The sequence below is a fragment of the Microtus pennsylvanicus genome, chromosome X (genome assembly GCF_037038515.1).
Source record: "Microtus pennsylvanicus isolate mMicPen1 chromosome X, mMicPen1.hap1, whole genome shotgun sequence".
NCBI lineage: Eukaryota > Metazoa > Chordata > Mammalia > Rodentia > Cricetidae > Microtus > Microtus pennsylvanicus.
The window spans coordinates 129,256,859-129,281,417 of NC_134601.1; the positions used below are offsets into that span (position 1 = coordinate 129,256,859).

A 24,559-nucleotide genomic window follows, 5' to 3' on the forward strand; every position below is an offset into this window, starting at 1 on the left:
AGTTGTAGAATCTCCTCCAAGATTCATGACTCCATCAGGCTGTGCAATCTAGTACCGGACAGGATTTCTCCCTCCTGAGCAGGCTCGAAATCCAAACTGGGAACTGTTGGTTACAGCCAAGGTATGTGTGTCAGTGCTGTACTATTTGAACTGTCATGCCAGGGCAGAAACTTTTGTTGTTGTGCTTTCGTTTTCTTTTGTTTTGGAGACAGGGTATTCTGTCTATATAGCCTTGACTGTCCTGGATTTCACTCAGTAGACCAGGCTAGGCTGAAACACAGAGTTCACCAGCTTCTGCCTCCAGAGTGCTGAGATTAAAGGCTTTGCACCACCATGCCCAGCTCTGGCCTAGCACACACTGTTAAATGAAGTGCTCAGGTCTAGCCTCACTGTGAATATTCTACCTCAGCAGATAGTTGAAAGAAGAGAGCGGTCAGGTGTAAAGGTGACTGGATGATTAGCAAGATCAGGAGGAATGAGTACAGGAGAGGTAGGAGAGGTTCAGAATCTGGGGCAGGGCATTCACATACTGTGCTAGGCAGTGGGAGACATTGACATGGTGGGAGGGCAGCTAATTACAGAAGCAGTTACAACCATATAGCAAATGCTGTTGGATATAGGAAAGACTTTAGGTGGGATCTGGAAGAGCTGGTCCCTCTGTGAAAGGAGACCTAATGCTTTGCTCAATTGGGGGAGCAGCGGGTGTGTGGGAAATATCTTTCATGTACCCATAAAAAAGTATGTGTTAGGTACTGGGAGTCTAAGGCAATTAAGCTTGTTGTTCTGATCCTTGGTATTCAGGAGTCAAACATCACCTGCTACATTTGATAATCCGAGGAGGACACAGTGCCCAGCCACCCATCAAAAGCTTCTTTGTCTTTTCAAGTTTTTATTAGTGTATATTAATCATTAAAAGGGAGGCTTTCATTGTTTTAATTACATATATGCACATAAGATAATTTGGTTCTATTCATACCCATTACTACTCCCTGTTATCCCTTCTCCCCTCCCTTTCCCAATTCCTTCCTACAGCCACAGTGCTGCTTCATGTAACTTTAATATACTATGTGTTGGCTTTTAGCTTATTTTTGACCCTTGTGGTTTTTAATGAGGGATATTTGTCTTTCCAGACCTGGCTTATTTTCCGTAAGATCCATCGTCTTTCCTCAACTACTGCAGCCTGTCTTTGCAGCCACGTGAAACCATCTTTAGTACTGGCACCACATTTCCCTTATCAATTTTTCCATGAACTGGCACCTAGGCTGAATCCATGATTTGGGTTCTGTTAGTTGTATGGATAGTCATGCATCTCTGTAGTAAGGTGCTTTTGGTTCCTTTGCTTTAAATCCATGAGTTAAGTTAGGGCTAGACTATGTGGAAGTCCTATAGTAAATGTTTTGAGACACCTCCATAACTATCTCCGTGATTGTCAGACTGATTTACATATCCTGGTAGAAGCCTTCCTAGCTCCTTCAACCAAGCGCTGCACTTGGCCTTTCCATTCCTTTTTCCTTTATGAGTGTGTGAGTGTGTGTCTTTGTGTGCATGTGTCTATGTGTGTTTGTGTGTTTGCATTTTGATGGGGTAACATAAGCATCTTTGATCACAAATCTTCATATACTAGTCTAGTTATTTCCCTGGTTTCAAAGGGAAGCTGCTGTCATTCCTAATAAACTCCATTAGTGCTCAAGCCCTGTGTGATCACTCATAGGCACTATACCAGGGAATGGTAGGCTCTATTACCTTTAATACAGCTGACAAACAAGTTCATAGAGGTAAGAGATCATGCCAGGAGCCAAATCATCTGTTAAAATTCTCTCAGCTCTACTTCCGGGCATCAACCGTTTCATGCCTGTATCCCAAACATGTACTCATAAATGCACCCATGGCTAAGAATTATAGTTATATAAACCCTTATAGCCCCCACAATCATTGAATTCACTCCACTATATTAACTCCCCTTCTGCCTGTTCTGTCCCCAGTAATTACAGCTATTATGTGCATGTATAGGCTTCCCAGAATTGGAAGATGGCCTGTGTCTCTGTGCTGGGCAGTCCACAGCATTCTGTGCTCTTTAAGATCTGACTTGTGCTCCTAAAAAACTGTAAGACATGGAACTTGCCGGCCAACCTCAATCTGTGTCCAGTAACCACCTCCTTGGGTTTTCATTTTGCTTTTCTCTGGTGTTCTCTTGTCTCAGCAAGGGATGCGAGATAACCAAGTGTGGCCTGAGCTGCAGGTTATGTAGAGCACATATCGTGCCCAGGAATCTCCCACATTGATCCTCTCTGGTTGATGTGGCCATGGCTGATGGAGAGAGGGGTCCTTTGGAGTTGGATGAGGGGAGATCTCTTTGGTCGTTTCTGTTCTCCTGCCCAAGGAAGTGGGATTGCAAATGTATCACTGTTCTTAAGGTCTTAAGTGCTAGTGTTAGGAGCCAGTGTGTTTGTAGTCCCTGGTACGTCAAAGATCTCCTCTGACCCCAGGACTGCCTTGAATCACATTTATGTGGAGGGACTGAGAGCTTAAAGGAAACGTTAAAGAAGAGGCTACATGTGAAGCATCACTCCCAGAGGCATCAGCATCTAAATTAAGAAATAGTGATCTGTGGGCTCCATGTGAAGGAATTCTGCCCTGTGGTTTTTTGTGGCACACATAAACAAGTACAAGGAAAACTGAGCTGAAACCAATATTGCAAAGTCAAAGAGCACACTGTTTGCTTGTTGGTAGGTTGGTACCCATAAACAAAACAAAAGAAAAATGACTGCACAAAGTAGTTAGAAACTACGGTTTCTATTGCTGAAACAAACCATCAAGGCCTCTTCTGAGATGTGATCTGTGAGTGCTGGTAGGTGCTCTAGGACTGTGTACAGAAAGAGCTGTTTTCCACAGACCCTCTGTGTTTCTAATATGTGCTTTTTTTTTTCTCTGAAAGAATGGACAACGAGCAGCAGTCAGAGAATGCAAGATCACCCCTGAAGAAAACCAAACTAGTTAAAATCGAGAAAAAGAAACGTATTGGGTCTCCCTTGCCTCAGCAAGCTGAAAAGAAAAGAAAATCATCTCCCCCTAGAGTTGCTGAAGAGGAGATGTTCAAATGTGAATGCCGCTACTGCCAAGCTTGTATGGGGACCACGTCTGGAGTCTCTGTGGGGACCAGGACAGAAGCAATCTCTCATTCACCCTCCTCAGAAAAACTGATACAAGACTTCCATAACCTGACACTCAACCCTCGTTCCACCCAGCCCCCTGTTCTGCCAGAAGCAATGCAGACAAGTGAAAACAAATTGAATTGGCAGCGAAAAAACAAAAAGGGGTTTCAAAAGGTTCTCCGCAAATGGACAGAATAACTTTGGCATTGTCATCCTCATGTGAAGAAGATCAGAACCTACACTATTGTGCATTTCAACATCACCAATCCCTAGGGTGATATGGTTTTGGTTGCATGGTCAGTAGGAGTATCAGCATCCAGCCTGGTGACAATAATACTTTCAGATGGCAAGTTTCAAGCCTGTTCCACAAATATAGCTGCCTTTTTCTTAGTAGTTTTGACATCCTCCCTGGGGCAATCTGGGAAGAGATACTGTTTGGCAAGGGCCACCACACAGCAGTAGTTCTATACTCCCAATGATGCTGTTTCCAAAACTTGAACAGGTTTTGACTCCTCCTTCCTTATGTTGTTGCCAATAAAGGTAGAACATTGATGTAGAGTGTATGTCTTTCTGTTTTCAAAACTGTGTCCATTCCATTTTATCTTCTGGAACCCAGAAGAATCACCAGGACTGACTGAGGTTTGCGTTCGTGCATGCATGTGTGTGTGTATGAAATTTTTGTTTCAAATCCATTATATCAATATGATGAAATATAATTCTTGTTTATCTAAAAATAATCAGAACATATTCTTTATGTAATTAGTCCTCCAGTTGTTTACCATACATGCTACACAACTGGAATACATGTTATAGACTGGAAGCAGGGCACTGGCACTGATACACTGGGTGTTTAGACCTCTCTGTCACTGTATCATGCATGTAAATTCATGCAGTGATCACTGCACTCAGGTTTCATCTCTTCTGTCAGAAAAATTTTACTCATGCTGGTTTTTTATGATGACACCCAGCAGCGTGCTTCAACTGGGACAGCCATTGCATTGTTTGCTAGTTCCATTATCATTTCATTTCATCAATGTCATATAAAAATGGTCGGGGCTGGCCTTTTCCATTCACCACCGTACTCTTAATTCTATACTCTTGATTGCATATGTCAAGATTCCATTCTGTGGGAATATCGCTTATGAGCAAGCTGCTTGCCCAGCATGTGTGGGCACCTAGATTTTATTCTCCAGCACCACACACACACACACACACACACACACACACACACACACACCTCTCAGTTGCTACTACTTTTCATTGCTGTGTACCATACCATGATATGCGTGTGCTTTCAATTCTTTTTTCCACTCACTTGTTGGGCATTTTGGTTTCCATATTTTAGCTAGCTACTACAAGTAAAGCTTCTATAAGCAGGGAATGCAAAGCTTTGTGTGGAGAGAAGTTTTCTTTAGGGCAAAGATCCCAAAGTACAATCTCTGGGGGACAGAGGCATTCACTAGGACAAAGACCTTAAACTACAAACTCTGGGTGACATGACACTTACAGATTTTCCTTAGTTTCATTTAAACATCCACCAAAACCACTTGTAAAACTCTGGAGGCCTGATCTGGGTGGTGATGGCACATGTCTTTAATCTCAGCACTCAGGAGGCAGAGGCAGGAGGATCTCTGATTTCGAGGCCAACTTGGTCTACAAAGGCTGTTACAGAGTTACCCTGTCTTCAGAAAAGAAAAAGTAAAAGAAAAAGAAAAAGAAGAAAGGATCTCAGGGGTCCTGCTGTGACCTATATATTAAATATAGGATATAGAATATGAACTGTGGGAACAACACCTGCTATAGATATCCAATATGCAAATGTTTTACTAGCCAAATAAAAATACTGCCCCCTCTTCCTTCAGTAACTGTTGGAGCCTAAACAAACATGGCAGCATATGGTATACTCTATAAGTTTAGAATATTGGAAGTTCAAGAAAATAAAAAGCTTGATTTAGAAACAAATCAATTTTGTAGTGTTCACATGACATCAGAGGGCTCTGAGTTCAGTCTCTATTAAGTCAATGAAACAAATAAAGATCCCCAAACTTTATGAAGTTATATACAATCAAAACTAAACCATTAGAAGTTATTCATGTTTGATACATGTAGAACAAACACACACACACATGCGCACACACACTCACATTTCACTGGGGCAATGCATACCCTTAATCTGGTTCCATACACTTGCTGTGCTATTGTAAATTTCATGTCTCCCTTTACTGGACTCTGCTGAGTGACAATTACAGAGAGAGACAATTTAAAATGCATCCTATCAAGGAAGATATATTATTCACTGCTGCAACATTTTTGCCATTGTTTTTTATTTAATTTATTTATTTATTAAAGATTTCTGTCTCTTCCCCACCACCGCCTCCCATATCCCCCCCCTCCCCCAATCAACTCCCCCTCTCTCATCAGCCCGAAGTGCAATGTACACACATGCAAGTGTTGACATGTGTGTGCTCATGTGATTTCGTTTTAGGTATAGGACCTGGTGAGATTTCCACCATTCATGTTGGCATGGCAACTGATGTTGTCATTGTGTAGGTCTTGTTTAGGTGACCACAGTGTTAAGATTTTTATGGGTGCAGCCTCCCTGGCACATATAGAAGACACTTCTTCTTCGCAGATGTCCTGGTCCTCTGGATCTTACAATCTTTCTTCCCCATGTTTCAGAATATTCCCTAAGCCTTTGGTATAAGGGTTGTGTTGTTGATGTATTCGTTGGGGATGTGCCCCCACAATCATTCTCCCTGTTTTCCCAAGTGTGCATTCCTGTAATAGCCTCCCTCTGCTGTAAAGCGAAGCCCCTTCAATGAAGGGTTAGATGTACTATGCTCATCTATACACATAAGGATAAGTGTTTAGAATGCGCTTGGAAAGTGTCCTGGTCTAGGAAGTGGCAGTAGTGGGCTGCCCTCTAGTACCTATGCCCTCACTATATTCTAACACTGTTTGTTTGTTTTGTTTAATTTTCATGTTTTTTTTTGTTTTTATTCTTCTCATTGTATATTGTTATATTAGGTTTTAGGACTCTTTGTTTCCTTGTTTTTCGAGAAAGGGTTTCTCTGTAGCTTTGGAGCCTGTACTGGAATTATGTCTTGTAGACCAGGCTGGCCTTGCACTCACAGAGATCTGCCTGCCTCTGTCAGATCAGGCTTTAGTATTCTTTTGTTTTTTTTTTTTTGTGCTGATGTAAAGTTTTTCCACACAATATGTTTTGATCATGTTCTTACCCTACTCCAGCTCCTCCCACATTCATTTGTCCTGGCCAACTATTCTGGAGCTTGGGGTCTGCTCTGGAATGTGGGTGATAGACCCAGTGACATTCCAGTGTAGAAAATTGGTTTTTCTTTTGCCAGCAGGCATCAACTGCAAATAGTTACATGGTCAGTGGTGAGATGCTATGTCTAATTCCCTTTCTCAATGCTGGGGCCCTGTCTGGTTTGAACTTGTACAGGTCTTGTGCATGCTGCCAGTCTCAGCGAATTCTTAGGTGTATTGGTCCTGTTTCATCAAAAAGACAATTTTTCCATTGAGTCAACTTTGTCTCTGGCCTTTACAATCTTTTTTCCTTCTCTTCCACATACCTTCCTGACCCTTGAGAAGAGGCTTGTGATAAAGACATTACATTTTGGACTGAGTGCTCCAAAATCTCTCATTCTCTGCACATTGTCCAATCATGTTTCTCCATGTTAATTTTCCCCACGCTGCAAGAAAAAACTTGTGCAGTTTTCATTGAAAGAGGTTTATGGGTATAACAATATTTCATCAGGAATCTACTTTTACTGATAGTTATAAGCCCCTCTTTGTAGCCCATTTCCATTCCTTTCTGACGTTTTTCAATGTGAAGAATGTTTCTCTACAAGGCACTTACTTCACAACCCCCACATGTGGATAAGATCTAGAGTGAGCAACAGGAACCAAAGAACAGAGCACCTACAGAGCAAGACCAGAAAACTGCCAGGAAACATTTCAAGCATTATGACTACAGATGTCTGGCTCTAACTGCAAAAGCACAAAAAATAAAAGATAAGATATGCCTCCTCCAGAGTCCAACCACTGTATTGCAATAGGCCCTGAAGAAAGTAATTTAGCTGAAACAGAAGACAAGGACTGGAAAGCAGAAGCTATAAATATCTTCATAAACCTTAAAGAGGATGCAAATAAATGTCTTAATAAATACCATAAAATACAAATGTTTGAATACAAGACTGAAAATATTCAAGACAATAAAGTAGAACTTAACAAAGAAGTAAAATCACTAAGCAAACCCAAACTGAAATAATACTGAAAATGAAACCTCAGAATCAAACAAAATCTTCAGAGGCATCACAAACCAATTAGAAGACAAAGAAGGAAACCAATTTCCATCAAGAGCATTGATCCACAAATATTCAGTAAAATACTCAAAAACCAAATCCAAGGACACATCAAGAACATTTTCCAACATGATTAAGTGGGCTTCAACCACAGAGAAGCAGGGATGGTTCAACATATGAAAATCCATCAATGTACGCTTTCATATAAACAAATTAAAATAAAAAAAGATCGTCTCATTAGATGTTAAAAAAGCCTTTGACAAAATCCAACACCCTTACCTGAAAAGAGCTTAGAGAGGCCAGTGATACAAGAGACATATCTAAAATTAATAAAGGCAATATACAGCAAGCCAATAGCCAACATCAAGTTAAATGGAGAGAAACTCAAAGCAATTCCACTAAAATTAGGAACAAGACAAGACTGTCCACTCTCTTCATATCTGTTCAATACAGTGTTTGAAGATCTAGCTATAACAATGAGAAAACTGAAAGAGATCAATTGGATTCACATTAGAATGAAAAATGTCCAAACATCATTATTTAAAGATGATATGATAATATACATAAGTGACCCCAGAAATTCTATCAGGGAAAACATACATCTGATAAACACCTTCATTTAAGCAGATTCATACAAAATTAACTTTAAAATAAAACAGTAGTCTTTCTATGTACAAATGATAAACAGTCTGAGAAAGAAATCAGGGAAACAACACCATTCACAATACTCAAAGATAATATAAAATATTTTGGGGCAGCTCTAAGAAATGAAATCAAAGACCTGTATATCAAGTCTTTGAAGAACAAAATTGGAGAAGTTATGAGAAAATTGAAATATCTGCCATGATCTTAAATCAGTAGAATTAACATAGTGAAAATGGCCATCTTACTAACAGGAATCTACAGATTCAAAGCAATTCCTATGGAAATTCCAACATAATTCTTCACAGTCCTTGAAAGAACAATACTCAACTCATGGAGAAGCAAAAAAAATTCTAGGATTGCTCAAACAATCCTGTACAATTAAATAACTTCCAGAGGAATTGTCTTTCCTGATTTCAAGCTCTACTATAAAGCAATAGAAATAAAAACTAAGTGGTATTGGCATAAGAACAGACAGGTTCCTCAATACAGTTGAATTAAAGACATGTAAGTAAATCCACATATCTATGGGCACTTGACTTTTGATGAAGAATCCAAAATTATACAATGAAAAGAAGAAACCATCTTCAACAAATAGCAGTGGTCTAAGTGGATGTTGCCATGTAGAACAATGTAAATAGATCACATCTATCACCCTTCACCTAACTCAAGTCCAAGTGAATCAAAGACCCTAACATAAATATAGACATACTGAACCTGATAGATGAGAAGGTAGGAAATAGCCTTGAATGCATTGGCGGAGGAGACAACTTTCTGAATAGAACACCATTAGTGTAGGCACCAATTCAACAGTAAATGGGACCTCATGAAACTGAAAAGCTTCTTTAAGGCAAAAGACACTGTCAATAGTACAAAACAGTAGCCTACAGAATGTGAAAGATCTTCACCAACCCTATACCTGGCAGAAGCCCGATATTCAAAACATATAAAGAAATCAAGGACTAGACATTAAAAAACAAAATAATTCAATTTAAAAGTCGGCTGCAGATCCAAACAAAGAATTGTCAAATGACTCAGAAACCCTTAAGGAACTGTTTAACAGCCTTAGCCATCAGAGATTTGCAAACCATCTTATGCCTGTTAGAATGGCTAAGGTCAAAAACACTAATGATAGCTCATGCTGGAGAGGATGGGGAATAAAGGGAAATGAAGAGATGATTCTTTGAGAAAGGCAACAAGAATGACAAACTTTTATCCAAACTAATCAAAAGGCAGAGAGAGAACACAAATTAACAAGATCAGAAATGAAAGGGGGAACATAACAACAGACACTGAGGAAATTCAGAGAATCTTTAGGCCTTACTACAAAAACTTACATGCCACAAAGTTGGAAAATGTGAAAGAAATGTACTCGTCTTTAGATAAGTACCATTTACCAAACTTAAATCAAGACCAGGTGAACAATTTAAATAGACCTATAAGAGAAAATAGAAGCTGTTATAAAAAACCAAGAGGGGTGCACCCACCCACGGAGACAGTGGGACAGATCTATTAGGAGTTCACCAAGGCCAGCTGGACTGTGACTGAAAAAGCAGGGGATAAAACCAGACTCTCTGAATATGGCGAACAATCAGGGCTGCTGAGAAGCCAAGGACAATGGCACTGGGTTTTGATCCTACTTCATGTTCTGGCTTCATGGGAGCCTAGCCAGTTTGGATGTTCACCCTCCTAGACCAGGATGGAGGGGGGAGGACTTTGGGCTTTCCACAGGGCAGGGAACCCTGACTGCTCTTCAGACTTGAGAGGGAGGGGGAGAGGAGTGGGGGGAGAGGGAGAGGAGTGGGGGGATGGGGAGAGGATGGGGGGAGGAGTGGGAGCCTGGGAGGAGGCAGAAATTTTATTTATTTATTTATTTATTTTATTGATAAAAGGAGAATAAAGAAAAGAAAGAAAAAAAAACAAATTTCCACCTCCTCCCAGCCTCCCATTTCCCTCCCCCTCCTCCCACTCTTCTCCCCCTCCTCCCACTCTTCTCCCCCTCCTCCCACCCCTCTCCCCTTCTCCCCACTCCTCTCCCCCTCCCTCTCCAGTCCAAAGAGCAGTCAGGGTTCCCTGCCCTGTGGTAAGTCCTAGGTCCTCCCCCCTCCGTCCATATCTAGGAAGGTGAACATCCAAACTGGCTAGGCTCCCACCAAGCCAGCACATTGCATTGGATCAAAACCGCGTGCCATTGTCCTTGGCGTCTCATCAGCCCTCATTGTTCGTCATGTTCAGAGAGTCCAGTTTTATCCCATGCTTTTTTTGGTAACAGTCCAGCTGGCCTTGGTGAGCTCCCAGTAGATAAGCTCCACTGTCTCAGTGGGTGGGTGCACCCCTCGTGGTCCCGACTTCTTTGCTCATGTTCTCCCTCCTTCTGCTCCTCCTTGGGACCTTGGGAGCTCTATCCAGTGTTCCAGTGTGGGTCTCTGTCTCTATCTCCATCCATCGCCAGATGAAAGTTCTAGGATGATATGCATGATATTCGTCAGTATTGCTCTAGGATAGGGTCATTTCAGGTTCCCTATCCTCAGCTGCCCAAGGAACTAGCTGGGGGCCTCAGCTTGGGCACCTGGGAGCCCCTCTAGGGTCAAGTCTCCTACCCATCCTAAAGTGGGTCCTTTAACTAAGAAATGGGGTTCTGTGCTCCCCTATCCAACCTTCCTTTATCCCGATCCTCCTGTTTCCCCAAGTCCCCCCTCCTTTCCTTCTACCTTTTCTCTCCCCATCTCCCCTTACCCCCATCCCACCCCACCCCCAACATCCCACTTTTCTCCTCGGCAATTTTGTCTACTTCCCTTATCCAAGAGGATAACTATATGTTTTTCCTTGGGTTCACCTTCTTACATAGCTTCTTTAGATTCGCCTATTGTAGACTCCGTGACCCCTATTTATGGCTAGAAACCAATTATGAGTGAGTACATCCCATGTTCATCTTTTTGGGTCTGGGATACCTCACTCAGAATAGTGTTTTCTATTTCCATCCATTTGCATGCAAAATTCGGGAAGTCATTGTTTTTTACCGCAGCATAGTACTCTAATGTGTATATATTCCATACTTTCTTCATCCATTCTTCCATTGAAGGGCATCTAGGTTGTTTCCAGGTTCTGGCTATTACAAATAATACTGCTATGAACATAGTTGAACAAATGCTTTTGACATATGATAGAGCATCTCTTGGGTAAATTCCCAAGAGTGGTATTGCTGGGTCGAGGGGTAGGTTGATCCCGAATTTCCTGAGAAACCGAAACACTGACTTCCACAGTGGTTGCACAAGATTGCATTCCCACCAGCAATGGATGAGGGTACCCCTTCCTCCACAGCCTCTCCAGCAAAGGCTATCCTTGGTGTTTTTGACTTTAGCCATTCTGACAGGTGTAAGATGATATCTCAAAGTTGTTTTGATTTGCATTTCCCTGATTGCTAAGGAGATTGAGCACGACCTTAAGTGTCTTTTGGCCATTTGAACTTCTTCTGTTGAGAATTCTCTGTTCAGTTCAGTGCCCCATTTTTTAATTGGGTTAATTAGCCTTTTAAAGTCTAGTTTCTTGAGTTCTCTATATATTTTGGAGATCAGACCTTTGTCTGTTGTGGGGTTGGTGAAGATCTTCTCCCAGTCAGTAGGTTGCCTTTGTGTCTTAGTGACAGTGTCCTTTGCTTTACAGAAGCTTCTCAGTTTTAGTAGGTCCCATTTATTCAATGTTGCCCTTAATGTCTGTGCTTCTGGGGTTATACCTAAGAAGCGATCACCTGTGCCCATCTGTTGTAGGGTATTTCCCACTTTCTCTTCTATCAGGTTCAGTGTTTTTGGGCTGATATTGAGGTCTTTAATCCATTTGGACTTGAGTTTTGTGCACGGTGATAGATATGGGTCTATTTTCATTCTTCGACAGGTTGACATCCAGTTGTGCCAGCCCCATTTGTTGAAGGTGCTTTCTTTCTTCCATTATATACTTTTAGCTCCTTTATCGAAAATGAGGTGTTCATAGGTTTGTGGGATTAAATCCGGGTCTTCTATACGATTCCATTGGTCGACTTCTCTGTTTTTATGCCAGTACCACCCTGTTTTCATTACTGTAGCTCTGTAATAGAGTTTGAAGTCAGGGATGGTAATGCCTCCAGACAATCCTTTATTGTATAGGATTGTTTTGGCTATCCTGGATTTTTTGTTTTTCCATATAAAGTTGATTATTGTCCTCTCCAGATCTGTGAAGAATTTTGATGGGATCTTGATGGGGATTGCATTGAATCTATAAATTGCCTTTGGTAGAATTACCATTTTTACTATGTTGATCCTCCCAATCCAAGAGCAAGGGATGTCCATCCATTTTTTGGTATCCTCCTCAATTTCTTTCTTCAATGCCTTAAAGTTCTTGTCAAATAGATCTTTCACTTCCTTGGTTAGATTTACCCCAAGATATTTTATGCTGTTTGTGGCTATCGTGAATGGAGAAGCTTCTCTGATTTCCCTCTCTGTTTCCATATCCTTTGTGTATAAGAGGGTGACTGATTTTTTGGAGTTGATCTTGTATCCTGCCACATTACTAAAGCTGTTTATCAGCTGTAAAAGTTCTTTGGTGGAGTTTTGGGGGTCGCTTATGTACACTATCATATCATCTGCAAATAACGAAAGTTTAACTTCTTCCTTTCCAATTCGAATCCCCTTGATCCCATTATGTTGTCTTATTGCTATTGCTAGAACTTCCAGCACTATATTGAAGAGGTATGGCGAAAGTGGACAGCCTTGTCGTGTTCCTGAGTTAAGCGGGGTGGCTTTGAGCTTCTCTCCGTTTAATTTGATGTTAGCTGTCGGTTTGCTGTATATAGCTTTTATTATATTTAGGTATGACCCTTGTATTCCTAATCTCTCCAAGACTTTTAACATAAATGGATGTTGAATTTTGTCAAATGCTTTTTCAGCATCTAATGAAATGATCATTTGGTTTTTTTCTTTCAGTTTATTTATATGCTGGATTACATTGATAGATTTTCGTATGTTGAACCAGCCCTGCATCTCAGGAATGAAGCCTACTTGATCATAATGTATAATATTTCGGATGTGTTCTTGGATTCGGTTTGCCAGTATTTTGTTGAGGATTTTTGCGTCGATATTCATGAGTGAGATCGGCCTGTAATTCTCTTTCCTGGTTGAGTCTTTGTGTGGTTTTGGTATCAGAGTAACTGTAGCTTCATAAAAGGAATTTGGTAGTGACCCTTCTGTTTCTATATTGTGGAATACATTGAGGAGTATAGGAATTAGATCTTCTTGGAAGTTCTGGTAGAATTTCGCATTGAACCCATCTGGCCCTGGGCTTTTTTTGGTAGGGAGGTTTTTGATAACAGCTTCTAATTCTTCGCGACTTACAGGTCTGTTTAGATCGTTCACCTGGTCCTGGTTTAATTTTGGTAAATGGTATTTATCTAAAAAAGTGTCCATTTCTTTTACCTTTTCCAGTTTAGTGGCATACAGGCTTTTGTAGTAAGATCTAATGACTCTCTGAATTTCTTCTGTGTTTGTGGTTATGTCCCCCTTTTCATTTCTGATCTTATTAATTTGCGTGTTCTCTCTCTGCCATTTGATTAGTTTGGATAGGGGTTCATCAATCTTGTTGATTTTCTCCAGGAACCAGCTATTTGTTTCATTGATTCTTTGTATTGTTTTCTGTGTTTCTATTTTGTTGATTTCAGCCCTCAGTTTGATTATTTCCAATCTTCTACTCCTCCTAGGTGAGTCTGCTTCTTTTTTTTCTAGAGCTTTCAGGTGGGCTGTTAAGTCTTCAATATGTGCTTTCTCTGTTTTCTTTAAGTGGGCACTTAGTGCGATGAACTTTCCTCTTAGCACTGCTTTCATAGTGTCCCATAAGTTTGAGTTTGTTGTTTCTTTTATTTTCATTGAATTCAAGGAAGACTTTAATTTCTTTCTTTATTTCTTCCTTAATCCAGGTATGGTTCAGTAGTTGACTGTTCAGTTTCCATGAGTTTGTAGGCTTTCTGGGGGTAGCATTGTTGTTGAATTCTAACTTTAATCCATGGTGATCTGATAAGACACAGGTGGTTACTAATATTTTTTTGTAACTGTGTAAGTTAGCTTTGCTACCGAGTATGTGGTCAATTTTCGAGAAGGTTCCATTAGCTGCATAGAAGAAGGTATATTCTTTCCTGTTCGGGTGGAATAATCTATAGATGTCTGTTAAGTCCATTTGCTTCATTACCTCCATTAATTCTCTAATTTCTCTGTTAGGTTTCTGTTTGATTGACCCGTCCATTGGTGAGAGAGGAGTGTTGAAGTCTCCTACTATTAGTGTGTGTGGTTTGATGGCTGCCTTGAGTTTTAGTAATGTTTCTTTTACATACGTGGGTGCTTTTATATTAGGGGCGTAGATATTCAGGATTGAGACTTCATCCTGATGAATTGTTCCTGTTATGAGTATAAAATATCCCTCTCCATCTCTTCTGATTGATTTAAGTTTGAAGTCAACTTTGTTAGAAATTAGTATGGCCACACCTGCTTGTTTCTTAGGTCCATTTGCTTGATAGGCCTTTTCCCAGCCCTTTCCTCTGAGTAGGTGCCTGTCTTTGTGGTTGAGGTGTGTTTCTTGTAGACAGCAGAATGTTGGATCCTGTTTTCATATCCAATCCCTTAGTCTGTGCCTTTTTATAGGTGAGTTGAGCCCATTGACATTAAGTGATATTAATGACCAGTGGTTGTTAACTCTGGTCACTTTTTTAGTAGTAGGGTTTGTGTGTTTCCCTTCTTTGAGATGCGCTGGTGAAAGGTCTCTAGATGACTGAGTTATTGTGGGCATTGTTGGACTCCTTGGTTAGTGATTTTCCTTCTATAATTTTCTGCAAGGCTGGATTTGTGGCTACGTATTGTTTAAATTTGTTTTTATCCTGGAAAATTTTGTTTTCTCCATTTATAGTGAACGAAAGCTTGGCTGGATATAGTAGTCTGGGCTTGCATCCATGATCTCTTAGTTTTTGCAGTACATCTATCCAGGACCTTCTGGCTTTCATGGTTTCCATAGAGAAGTCAGGTGTAAGTCTGATAGGTTTACCTTTATAAGTAACTTGGCCTTTTTCCTTTGCGGCTCTTAATATTCTTTCTTTATTCTGTATATTTTGTGTTTTGATTATTATATGGCGAGGGGATGTTTTCTTTTGATCCAGCCTATTTGGTGTTCTGTATGCTTCTTGAACCTTCATAGGTACCTCTTTCTTCAGGTTGGGAAAGTTTTCTTCTATAATTTTATTAAGTATATTTTCTGTACCGTTGAGCTGCACTTCTTCTCCTTCTTCTACTCCAATTATTCTTAGGTTTGGTCTTTTTATTGTGTCCCAAATTTCCTGAATATTTTGTGATGAGAACTTGTTGGTTTTGCTGTTTTCTTTGATCAGTGTGTTTATTTTCTCTATGGTATCTTCAGTGTCTGATATTCTCTCTTCTATCTCTTGTAATGTGTTGTTAGTACCTGTCTCTGTCGTTCCTGTTCGTTTACCCAGATTTTCCATCTCCATTCTTCCCTCGGTTTGTGCTTTCTTCATTGCTTCCATTTCATTCTTCATGTCTTGAACCGCTTCCCTAACCTGTTTGATTGCTTTTTCTTGTTTCTCTTGGTTTTCTTGCGTGTCTTTGAGCGATTTATTCATTTCCTCTACCTTTTTGTTTGTAATCTCTAATTGTTTATGGCAGTTTTTCACCTCCTGTTTAAGGTCCTCTATTATTTTCATATAGTTAAGTTTTGAGTCGATTTCTTCTATTTCTTCTGGAGTAGGGTGTACAATTCTTCTTATTTCGGGATCCCTGGTTTCTGGTGGTGTCATGTTGCCTTTCAGGTTGTTGGAAGAATTCTTGTATTGGCGCCTTCCCATCTCTTCCTTCAAATGGAGCCAGGAGAGGCCTGGTCTCTTGGTCCAGTCTTTGCTGTGATTGACTCTCGGGTTTATCTTTTCAGTGTAGAAGTAGGAACCGTTCCCGACCCGATGCGATTACTCAGCAACTAAACAGGGCCGCCAGTAGCCCAATGACCCAGGGCCAACAGGATGAATGGAGCAAGGGGGGGTGGTAACCAGGAGCTCGCAGGAAGCCTGGTGCCAGAGCTGAAGGTGCCCGGCTCCCTTACAGGGGATCCTGAGGCCTCGCCGGTAGGCAGGCACTCACCGCTCTGGGTGGGTCGCCTTAGTTTAGGAGCTTAAAACTGTACTTGAGCACTGGTCCTAGCATACAGCAGGGCAGGGTTGGGGAGGGGTGTTGGGGGGCTGGGTCGTGCGAAAGAAAGACAGCCCTGCAGAAGGAGCTGGGGGAGGGGGTTTGTGCTCTCTTCCGGGACAGTCTGCCCCTGGATAGCACACACTCACCCGTCCTGATGGGATTCCTCAGCAACTAAACAGGGCCGCCAGTAGCCCAATGATCCAGGGCCAACAGGATGAGTGTAGCAAGGGGGGGATGGTATCCAGGAGCGCACAGGAAGCCTGGCGCCAGAGCTGAAGGTGCCCAGCTCCCTTACAGGGGACCCTTAGGCCTGCCTGGTAGGCAGGCACTCACCACTCTGGGTGGGTCGCCTTAGTTTAGGAGCTTAAAACTGTACTTGAGCACTGGTCCTAGCATACAGCAGGGCAGGGTTGGGGAGGGGTGCTGGGGGCCTGGGTCGTGCAAAAGAAAGACAGTCCTGCAGAAGGAGCTGGGGAAGGGGGTTTGTGCTCTCTTCCGGGACAGTCCACCCCTGGATAGCACACACTCACCCGTCCTGATGGGATTCCTCAGCAACTCGCACAAATTTTTTTTCTCAATAAAAAAAATCTCCCAACCAAATGCCCAGGACCTGATGGTTTTAATGCAGAATTTTATCAGAACTTCCAAAAAGAGCTGATACCTATACTCCTTAATGTCTTTCACATAATAGAAATAGAGGAGTCATTGCCAAACTCTTTTTAGGAATCTAAAGTCACCCTGATTCCAAAGCCACACAAAGACCCAAACAAGAAAGAGAATTACAGACCAATCTTGCTCACGAACATGGATGGGAAAATTCTCAATAAAATTCTGGCAAACCGAATCCAAAAACACATCAAAAAATTATCCATTATGATCAAGTAGGCTTCATCCCAGAGATGCAGGGCTGGTTCAATATACAAAATTCTATCGATGTAATCTATCATATAAATAAACTGAAAGAGAAAATCCATTTGATCATTTCATTAGATGCGGACAAAGCATTTGACAAAATTCAACACCCCTTTATGATAAAGGTTTTTGAGAAGTTAGGGATATAAGGATCCTACATAAATATAATAAATGCAATATATAGCAAGCCAACAGCTAATATCAAATTAAATGGAGAGAAACTCAAAGCCATTCAACTAAAATCAGGAACAAGACAATGCTTTCAACTCTCACCAAATCTCTTCAACATAGTTCTTGAAGTTCTAGCAATAGCAATAAGACAACGTAAGAAGATCAAGGTGTTTCGAATCGGAAAAGAAGTCAAACTTTCATTACTTGCAGATGATAGGATAGTGTACATTACTGACCCCAAAAACTTCACCAAAGTACTCCTATAGCTGATAAATACTTTCAGTGTACAATAGCCACAAATAGCATCAAGTATCTTGGGGTAACTCTAACCAAGGAAGTGAAAGGTCTATTTGACAACAACTTTAAGGCTTTGAAGAAAGAAATTGAAGAGGACACCAGAAAATCAAGGATCTCCCATGCTCTTGGATGGTTAGGATCAACATAGTAAAAATGGCAATTCCATCAAAGGCAATCTGTAAATTCAACGCAATTCCCATCAAATTTCCAACAAAATTCTTCACAGACCTTGAAAGAACAATAGTCAACTTTATATGGGAAAACAAAACCCCAGCATAGCCAAAACAATCCTATACAATAAAGAAACTTCTGGAGGCATTACCATCCCTGATTTCAAACTCTATTACAGAGCTACGGTAATGAAAACAACTTGGTATTGGCATGAAAACAGAGAAGTCGACCAATGGAATCGAATAGAAGACCTGGATATTAGCCCACAAACCTATGAACACTTGATTTTTGTCAAAGGAGCTAAAAGTATACAATGGAAGAAAGCATCTTCAACAAATGGTGCAGGCATAACTGGATGTCAACCAGTAGAAGAATGATAATAGCTCCACATCTATCACCATGCACAAAACTCAAGTCCAAATAGATTAATGACCTAAATATAAATCCGACCACACTGAACCTGGTAGAAGAGAAAGTGGGAAGTAGACTGCAACACATGGGCATAGGAGACCACTTCTTATGTATAACCCCAGTAGCACAGACAATTAGGGCAACACTGAATAAATGGGACCTCATAATACTGAGAAGCTTCTGTAAAGCAAAGGACACTGTCATTATGACAAAAAGGCATTCTACTGAATAGGAGAATATCTTCACCAATGCCACATCAGACAAAGGTCTGATGTCCAAAATATATAAAGAACTCAAGAAACTAGACTTTAAAATTTTAATTAATCCAATTAAAAAATGGGGCACTGAATTGAACAGAGAATTCTCAACCGAAGAATTTCAAATGGCCAAGAGACACTAAGGTCATGTTCAACCTCCTTAGTGATCAGGGAAATGCAAATCAAAACAACTTTGAGATACCATCTTACACCTGTGAGAATGGCTAAAATCGTAAACACCAATGATAGCCTATGCTGGAGAGGTTGGGGACTATGGGGTACCCTCATCCATTGCTGGTGGGAATGTAAACTTGTGCAACCACTTTGGAAAGCAGAGTGGCAATTTCTCAGGAAATTGGGAATCAACCTACCTCAGGATCCAGCAATACCAATCTTGGGAATTTACCATAAAAATGCCCAATCATTCTACAAAAGCATTTGTTCAACTATGTTCATAGCAGCACTATTTGTAATAGTCAGATCCTGAAAACAACCTGGATGCACCTCAATGGATGAATGGATAAAAAATAATTGTGAAATATGTGCCCATTAGAGTACTACCCAGTGGTAAAAAATAATGACATCTTGAATTTTGCATGGAAATGGATGGAAATAGAAAAAACTATCCTGAGTGAGGTAACCCAGACCCCAAAAGATATATATGGTATGTATTTACTTATTTGTGCACTCTAGCCATAAACCAAGGACATTAACACTATAGTTCACAATTCTAGAGAATCCAAATCACAAGGTGAACCCAAAGAAAAACATATATAGATGCTCCTGGAAATGGAAGCAAACTAAATTCCCGGACAAAAGTTTTGAGCATGGGCTTGGGAGCAGGAGTGGGGGTGAGGTTGGGGGAAGGGTAGAGGAGGAGAGAGAAGGGAGAAAGGAAGGACTGGCAAGAGCTTGGGGGAGTGGGAGGGTAGAGATGGAGGAAGGGCAGATATAGGAGCAGGGAAGAAGATACCTACATTGAGGGGTCCATTTTAGGGTTGGCAAGAGACTTGGCTCTAGTGGGGACCCCAGGTGTCCACGGGGAGGTCCCCAGCTAGGCCCTTGGACAGAAGAGAAGAGGGTGCCTTAACTGGCCTTGCCCCACTATCACACTGATGATTATCTCAAATATCACCATAGAATTTTCGTTTGGCGACAGATGTAGATAGAGACAGAGACCCTCACCCAAGCAAAGGACTGAGCTCCGAGGGTCCAGTTGAGGAGCAGATGGAGGGAGAAGATGAGCAAGTAAGTCAGGACCGCGAGGGGTTCGTCCACCAACTGAGGCAGTGTGCCTGTTCTAATGGGACCTCACCAAATCCAGCTGGACTGGGTCTGAATGAGCATGAGGAGAGGGCGCCTGACCTGGCCCTATCCTATAGCCACACTGTTGAATATTTTGCATATCACCATAGAACCTTCATCTTGCGACGGATGGAGATAGAGACAGAGACTCACATTGGAGCACTGAACTGAGCTCCCAAGGTCCCAATGAGGAGCAGAGGAGGGTGGGAGAACACGAGCAAGGAAGTCAGGGCCGCGAGGGGTTCGCCCACCCACTGAGATGGTGGGGCTGATCTAATGGGAGCTCACCAAGGCCAGTTGGACTGGGACTGACAGAGCATATGATCAAACCGGACTCTCTGATTGTGGCTGACAATGGGGGCTGACTTTAAGCCATTGATAAAGGCACTGTGTCTTGTTTTTAAGAAATGTTTTGACTTTTTGGGACCCTAGTCTATATGGACTAGGCACAGCTCCCTAGGCCTGGATGTAGGGGGGAGGGTCTTGGACTTTCCACAGGGCAGGGTTCCTCGCTCTCTCTCAAGCAGGAAGGGGGAAGGTGGAGGGGAGTGGGGGAACTGGAGGGGATTGGGAGGAGGAAAAGGAGAATAAATATTTGAATGGAAAAAAACCTCAGTAACCATACTATTTACCATAGAAACTAGGTGGTGCATGCCTTTAATCCCAGTGGTGCATGCCTTCAATCCCAGAACTAGAGAGGAATGTAAAACAGGAGACAGATTATATTCACAGTCTCCTTCTGAGGTTCCTGGAGGTAGGATCATCGCCATTTCAGACTAAGGTAAAGGTAAGAGCCAGTGGCTGGCTGTTTTACTTTTCTGGTCTTCAAGTTGAACCCTTATTTCTGTGTCTGAGTTTTTATTAATCATGCTTCATGTGGTGATTTTGTTTTATCTTGTCATATTTTATTTTGTTGTTTGGTTATTATCTCTTAGAAACCTGTTCTTTTCTAAGGAAAGACAGAGAAATAGTCGATCTGGAGGTGAGGCGAGAAGGAATTGGGAGGAGTAGAGGGAGGGGAAATTATAATTATGATATATTGTTGAACGAATCCATCTTCAAAATAAAAGAGAAGATGAAATGGATCCAGGAAGTGGAAGGATGAGGGATGGAGCTTGGAGAAGTGAAGATCAGGAATGGGAGTGAACATTATCCAAATAAGGTGTATGAAATTCTCAAAGAATTAATACAAATGTATTATTTAATAAAAAAACAAGAAACAAATTCATATTCCAACTAGTGACGGAGGAGAGTTCCCCTTTCTCTACATCTTTGCCAACCTTAGCTGTCACTTGGATTGATCTTAACCATTATGACAAGTATAATATGGAAACTCAAAGTAGTTTTGATTTGTATTTCCTTGATGGCTAAGGATGTTGAATATTTCTTTCAGTGTTTCTTAGCCATTTGAATTTTCTCTTTTGAGAATTCTCTGTTTAGATCTGTACCTTGTTTTTAAATTGAGTCACTTGTTTTTTTGACATCTACTTTTTAAAAATTCTTTATGTCTTTTGGATAGTAGCCCTCAATTGGATATATAGTTGGGGAAATTTTTTTTCATTCTATAGGATGCCACTTTGTCTGAATGACATTGTCCTTTCTGTGCACAAGGTTCTTAGTTTCATGAGTTTCCATTTATTAGCTGTTGATCTTAATGCTTTTACTGTGTTTTGTTCAGAAAGTATTTTCCGATTTAAAGCTTATAAGAACTCACAGACACTAAAGCTTCCTACATGTGTCTACACAGATTTGCCCTAGGTCCTCTGCATATATATATATATTATGGCTTATACTCTATTGGTTTTATGGGACTCCTGAGAGTGGAAAGGAGTGGGTCTGATTCTTGCACATTTTCTTGGGCTCTTTTCCATCTGTTTGTTTGTTTTGTCTCTCTTCCCTTCCCTCTCCCATCTGTTCCTCCTCAATTTCTCTTCAGAAATGGGCAGGCCACCCATGAGTATCAATCAGCCAGCAATGGCATATCAAGGTGCAAGTCTGCTAGGCACCTCATCTCCTATTAAGGATGAACAAGGTAACACAGTAGGAGGGAAGTGTCCTAAAAGCAAGCGCCAGAGTCAAAGACAGCACCTGATCCCACTGTTAAGAGTCCCACAAAAAGATCAAGCTACACAGCTGCAACATTTATGCAAAGTTCCTATTTCAATTCCTTGCAGGCTCCCTGGTTGTTGATTCAGTCACTGTGAGCTCCTATGAGTCAAGGTTCTTTGATTCTGTGGATTTTTGTGGTGGCCTTTACCCCTGTAGCTCCTACAATACTTTCTCCGCTTCAACAGGGTTCCCTATGCTCTGCCCAGTGTTTGACTGTCGGCCTCTGCATCTGTTTCCATCAGTTGTTGGGTGAAACCTCACTGATGACACGTGGACTAGGCACCAATCTATGAGTTTAGCAGAATGTCATTAGAAATCATTTCATTGATTTTTCCCCAGTCATATTTAGTTTAATCTTAGGTCTCTGGGATATACAATCTCTGGATCCTGGCCCTACAGGCAGTATCGGGGTAGTAGGTTCACTTTGTTGATATGGGTCTCAAGCCGGATCACTGATTGGTCGGCCACTCCCACAGTCTGTGCCACCTTTACCCTAGCACATCTTATAGGCAAGACAAATTATAGCTCAAAGGTCTTGTGGCTGGTTTGATGTCTCAATCTCTCCACTGGAGGTCTGATCACAGAAGATGGCAGTTCAGACTCCATATATTTCATTGCTAGGAGTCACTAGGGTCACACTCATAGATTCCTGGGAGTTTCCATTGCACTAAGTTTCTAGCCATTGTAGACATAAGTTTCTGTCCTGCACAGTTCAGCAGCCATTCAGTAGCAAGAGGCTTATATTAATTATCGAATCTGGGTGGTGAATGCCTTTAATCCCCATGGTGCATGCTATGGTTGGGATGCATTCCAGGGTTTTCTGAATACTAGGCAAACACTATAACAATTAAGCCACACTCACAGTGTAGGGTAACAGGGCTAAAGAATGAACACCCTGACCCCCTCTTGACCCCAAGACCAGAACAAAAGGAGAAACGAAGACCAGGGCCAAGCAACAGAACCCCATCATCTGGTCAGTAGGCAATAAAAAATCCCACCAATTCCAGGCTACCCTAGAAAGCTCCATCCCTCTCCCACACTCCAAGATTCTCTATAAAAACTCTGCCTTCTCTTGAGTTCCTTGCTGCTTCTCACTTGACCAGAGGTAGCCACCCTCCTGGTTTTTTTCCCAGCAATTAAATCTCATTTGTGAGGTTTGTTGTTCAGTATGACTTTGTGGTATTCCTTGGCTCTTCAAGGCCAGGATACATTTCCATTCAGAGCTGTAACACTTACATTGTGGAGACCTTTCCCCCACCATGACAGAGTTGTAACACTTTTATTGGGGCACCCTTTCCCTTCAGAGGTGTAACACTTTTACACAGTCCCTAAAAATGGGAGTTTGTACATCAACTTGATACTTTAATTTTGCTGAAAACAAACAAATTTATTTCAAACAACAGTCAAACAGAAACAGAAGATCAATGAAATTGCTTCAAAAGCAACATGGACATCAGTTGGAGGAGGAGGACCCCCTGGCAGCGGGGCCATCCCAGTTCAGTCCACATGAAGCTTTAGGACAGGCTGAGCTTTTCCAAGAGGTACTCAGCCACGTGGTTCTCTGGGGCCCCCATGTGGCACAAATTGGTCAGATAGCTTCTCACCTCCTTCAGAACTTGGACCTGCTGTTTCAGACAGCATTGCTCCAGGAAGTTGCAGAGGTCTGCGTTGCTTCTTCCCTTGACCAATGCGTGCATGTTCAGCAGGCTCTGATTGATGATCATCTCCATGTGGAAGGCGTACTCCATAGCCTGGATGCCCCCATGCCAACTGTCGCGGTCTGGTCTTGAAATGTCACGAAGGAACGTGCAGCCTCCACCCTGATTCTGTAGGAACATGAACATCTCGGCACTGGCCTTGCAGTCGTGTGACTTGCTCAAGAAGAAACGCTTCAAGTTCCGTTGACCCACGTCATTGCGGTTGAAGTAGAAGGCTATAGATAAGTACACAGAGGAGGCAGAGAGTTTCAGCTAAATATAGGTATTGAGAGTGTCCTCACAGTTATGGTTATAGTTCTGTCCCACTTGTGAGGATGCTTCAGCCATGGCGGGCGCTTGAACACCACAACAGTCTCAGCAACTTCTGTACCTGATCACAGGGGCAGGGTGGTGAAGACATGCACAGTCCCTGAGTCCCTCAGAAGACAGGAAGTCCCCAGTGGAGCTCAACAGAGAAGCCTCTGGAAGCTCTGGGGATAGCCAAGGCAACATGAGAAATGTCTGTTGGCACCTGATGATGAAGTCGTTTTGACTCCAGGGCTTAGAGTAGGGAGGGGGCAGGTCAAGAGTGCCAATTTGAATAGCAGTAGGGCATGCTGGACCCTGATTGTCATAAGCCATATGTTTTAAAGGGTTCTATAAATAAAGTCCAAAGTTTTAGGTGAAATACTCTGGATGCTTTATTAAACAGTTTCTCTGAATATCTCCACAATGTTATTTCTCTCAACATTTTACCTGTTGCTTTCCTTAAATCAACTTAATATCATAAGGCTTTATTTGAATGACAACTCTCATCAGGGGCCTGAGCTAGTAGTCACCTGACCCTAGGTTGAAGGGTCATCAGTGAGCAGTGCCCTAGTGCCCTCACTAAACAAGCTA

At 41.7% G+C, this 24,559-nt stretch overlaps 2 protein-coding genes across 2 annotated transcripts; one reads left to right on the forward strand and one right to left on the reverse strand.

Moving 5' to 3' along the window:
- Nucleotides 1-2,936: 2,936 nt before the first annotated feature.
- Nucleotides 2,937-3,662, forward strand: LOC142841133 (protein FAM156A/FAM156B-like). The gene has a single exon (XM_075957880.1). It carries the CDS (start codon nt 2,937-2,939, stop codon nt 3,348-3,350), a length of 414 nt encoding a protein of 137 aa, XP_075813995.1. The 3' UTR covers nt 3,351-3,662.
- Nucleotides 3,663-23,476: 19,814 nt separating this feature from the next.
- LOC142841697 (ferritin heavy polypeptide-like 17E) lies at nt 23,477-24,007 on the reverse strand. The gene is given in 1 exon segment (XM_075958599.1): nt 23,477-24,007. A coding segment is annotated over 1 exon segment (531 nt).
- Nucleotides 24,008-24,559: the final 552 nt, after the last annotated feature.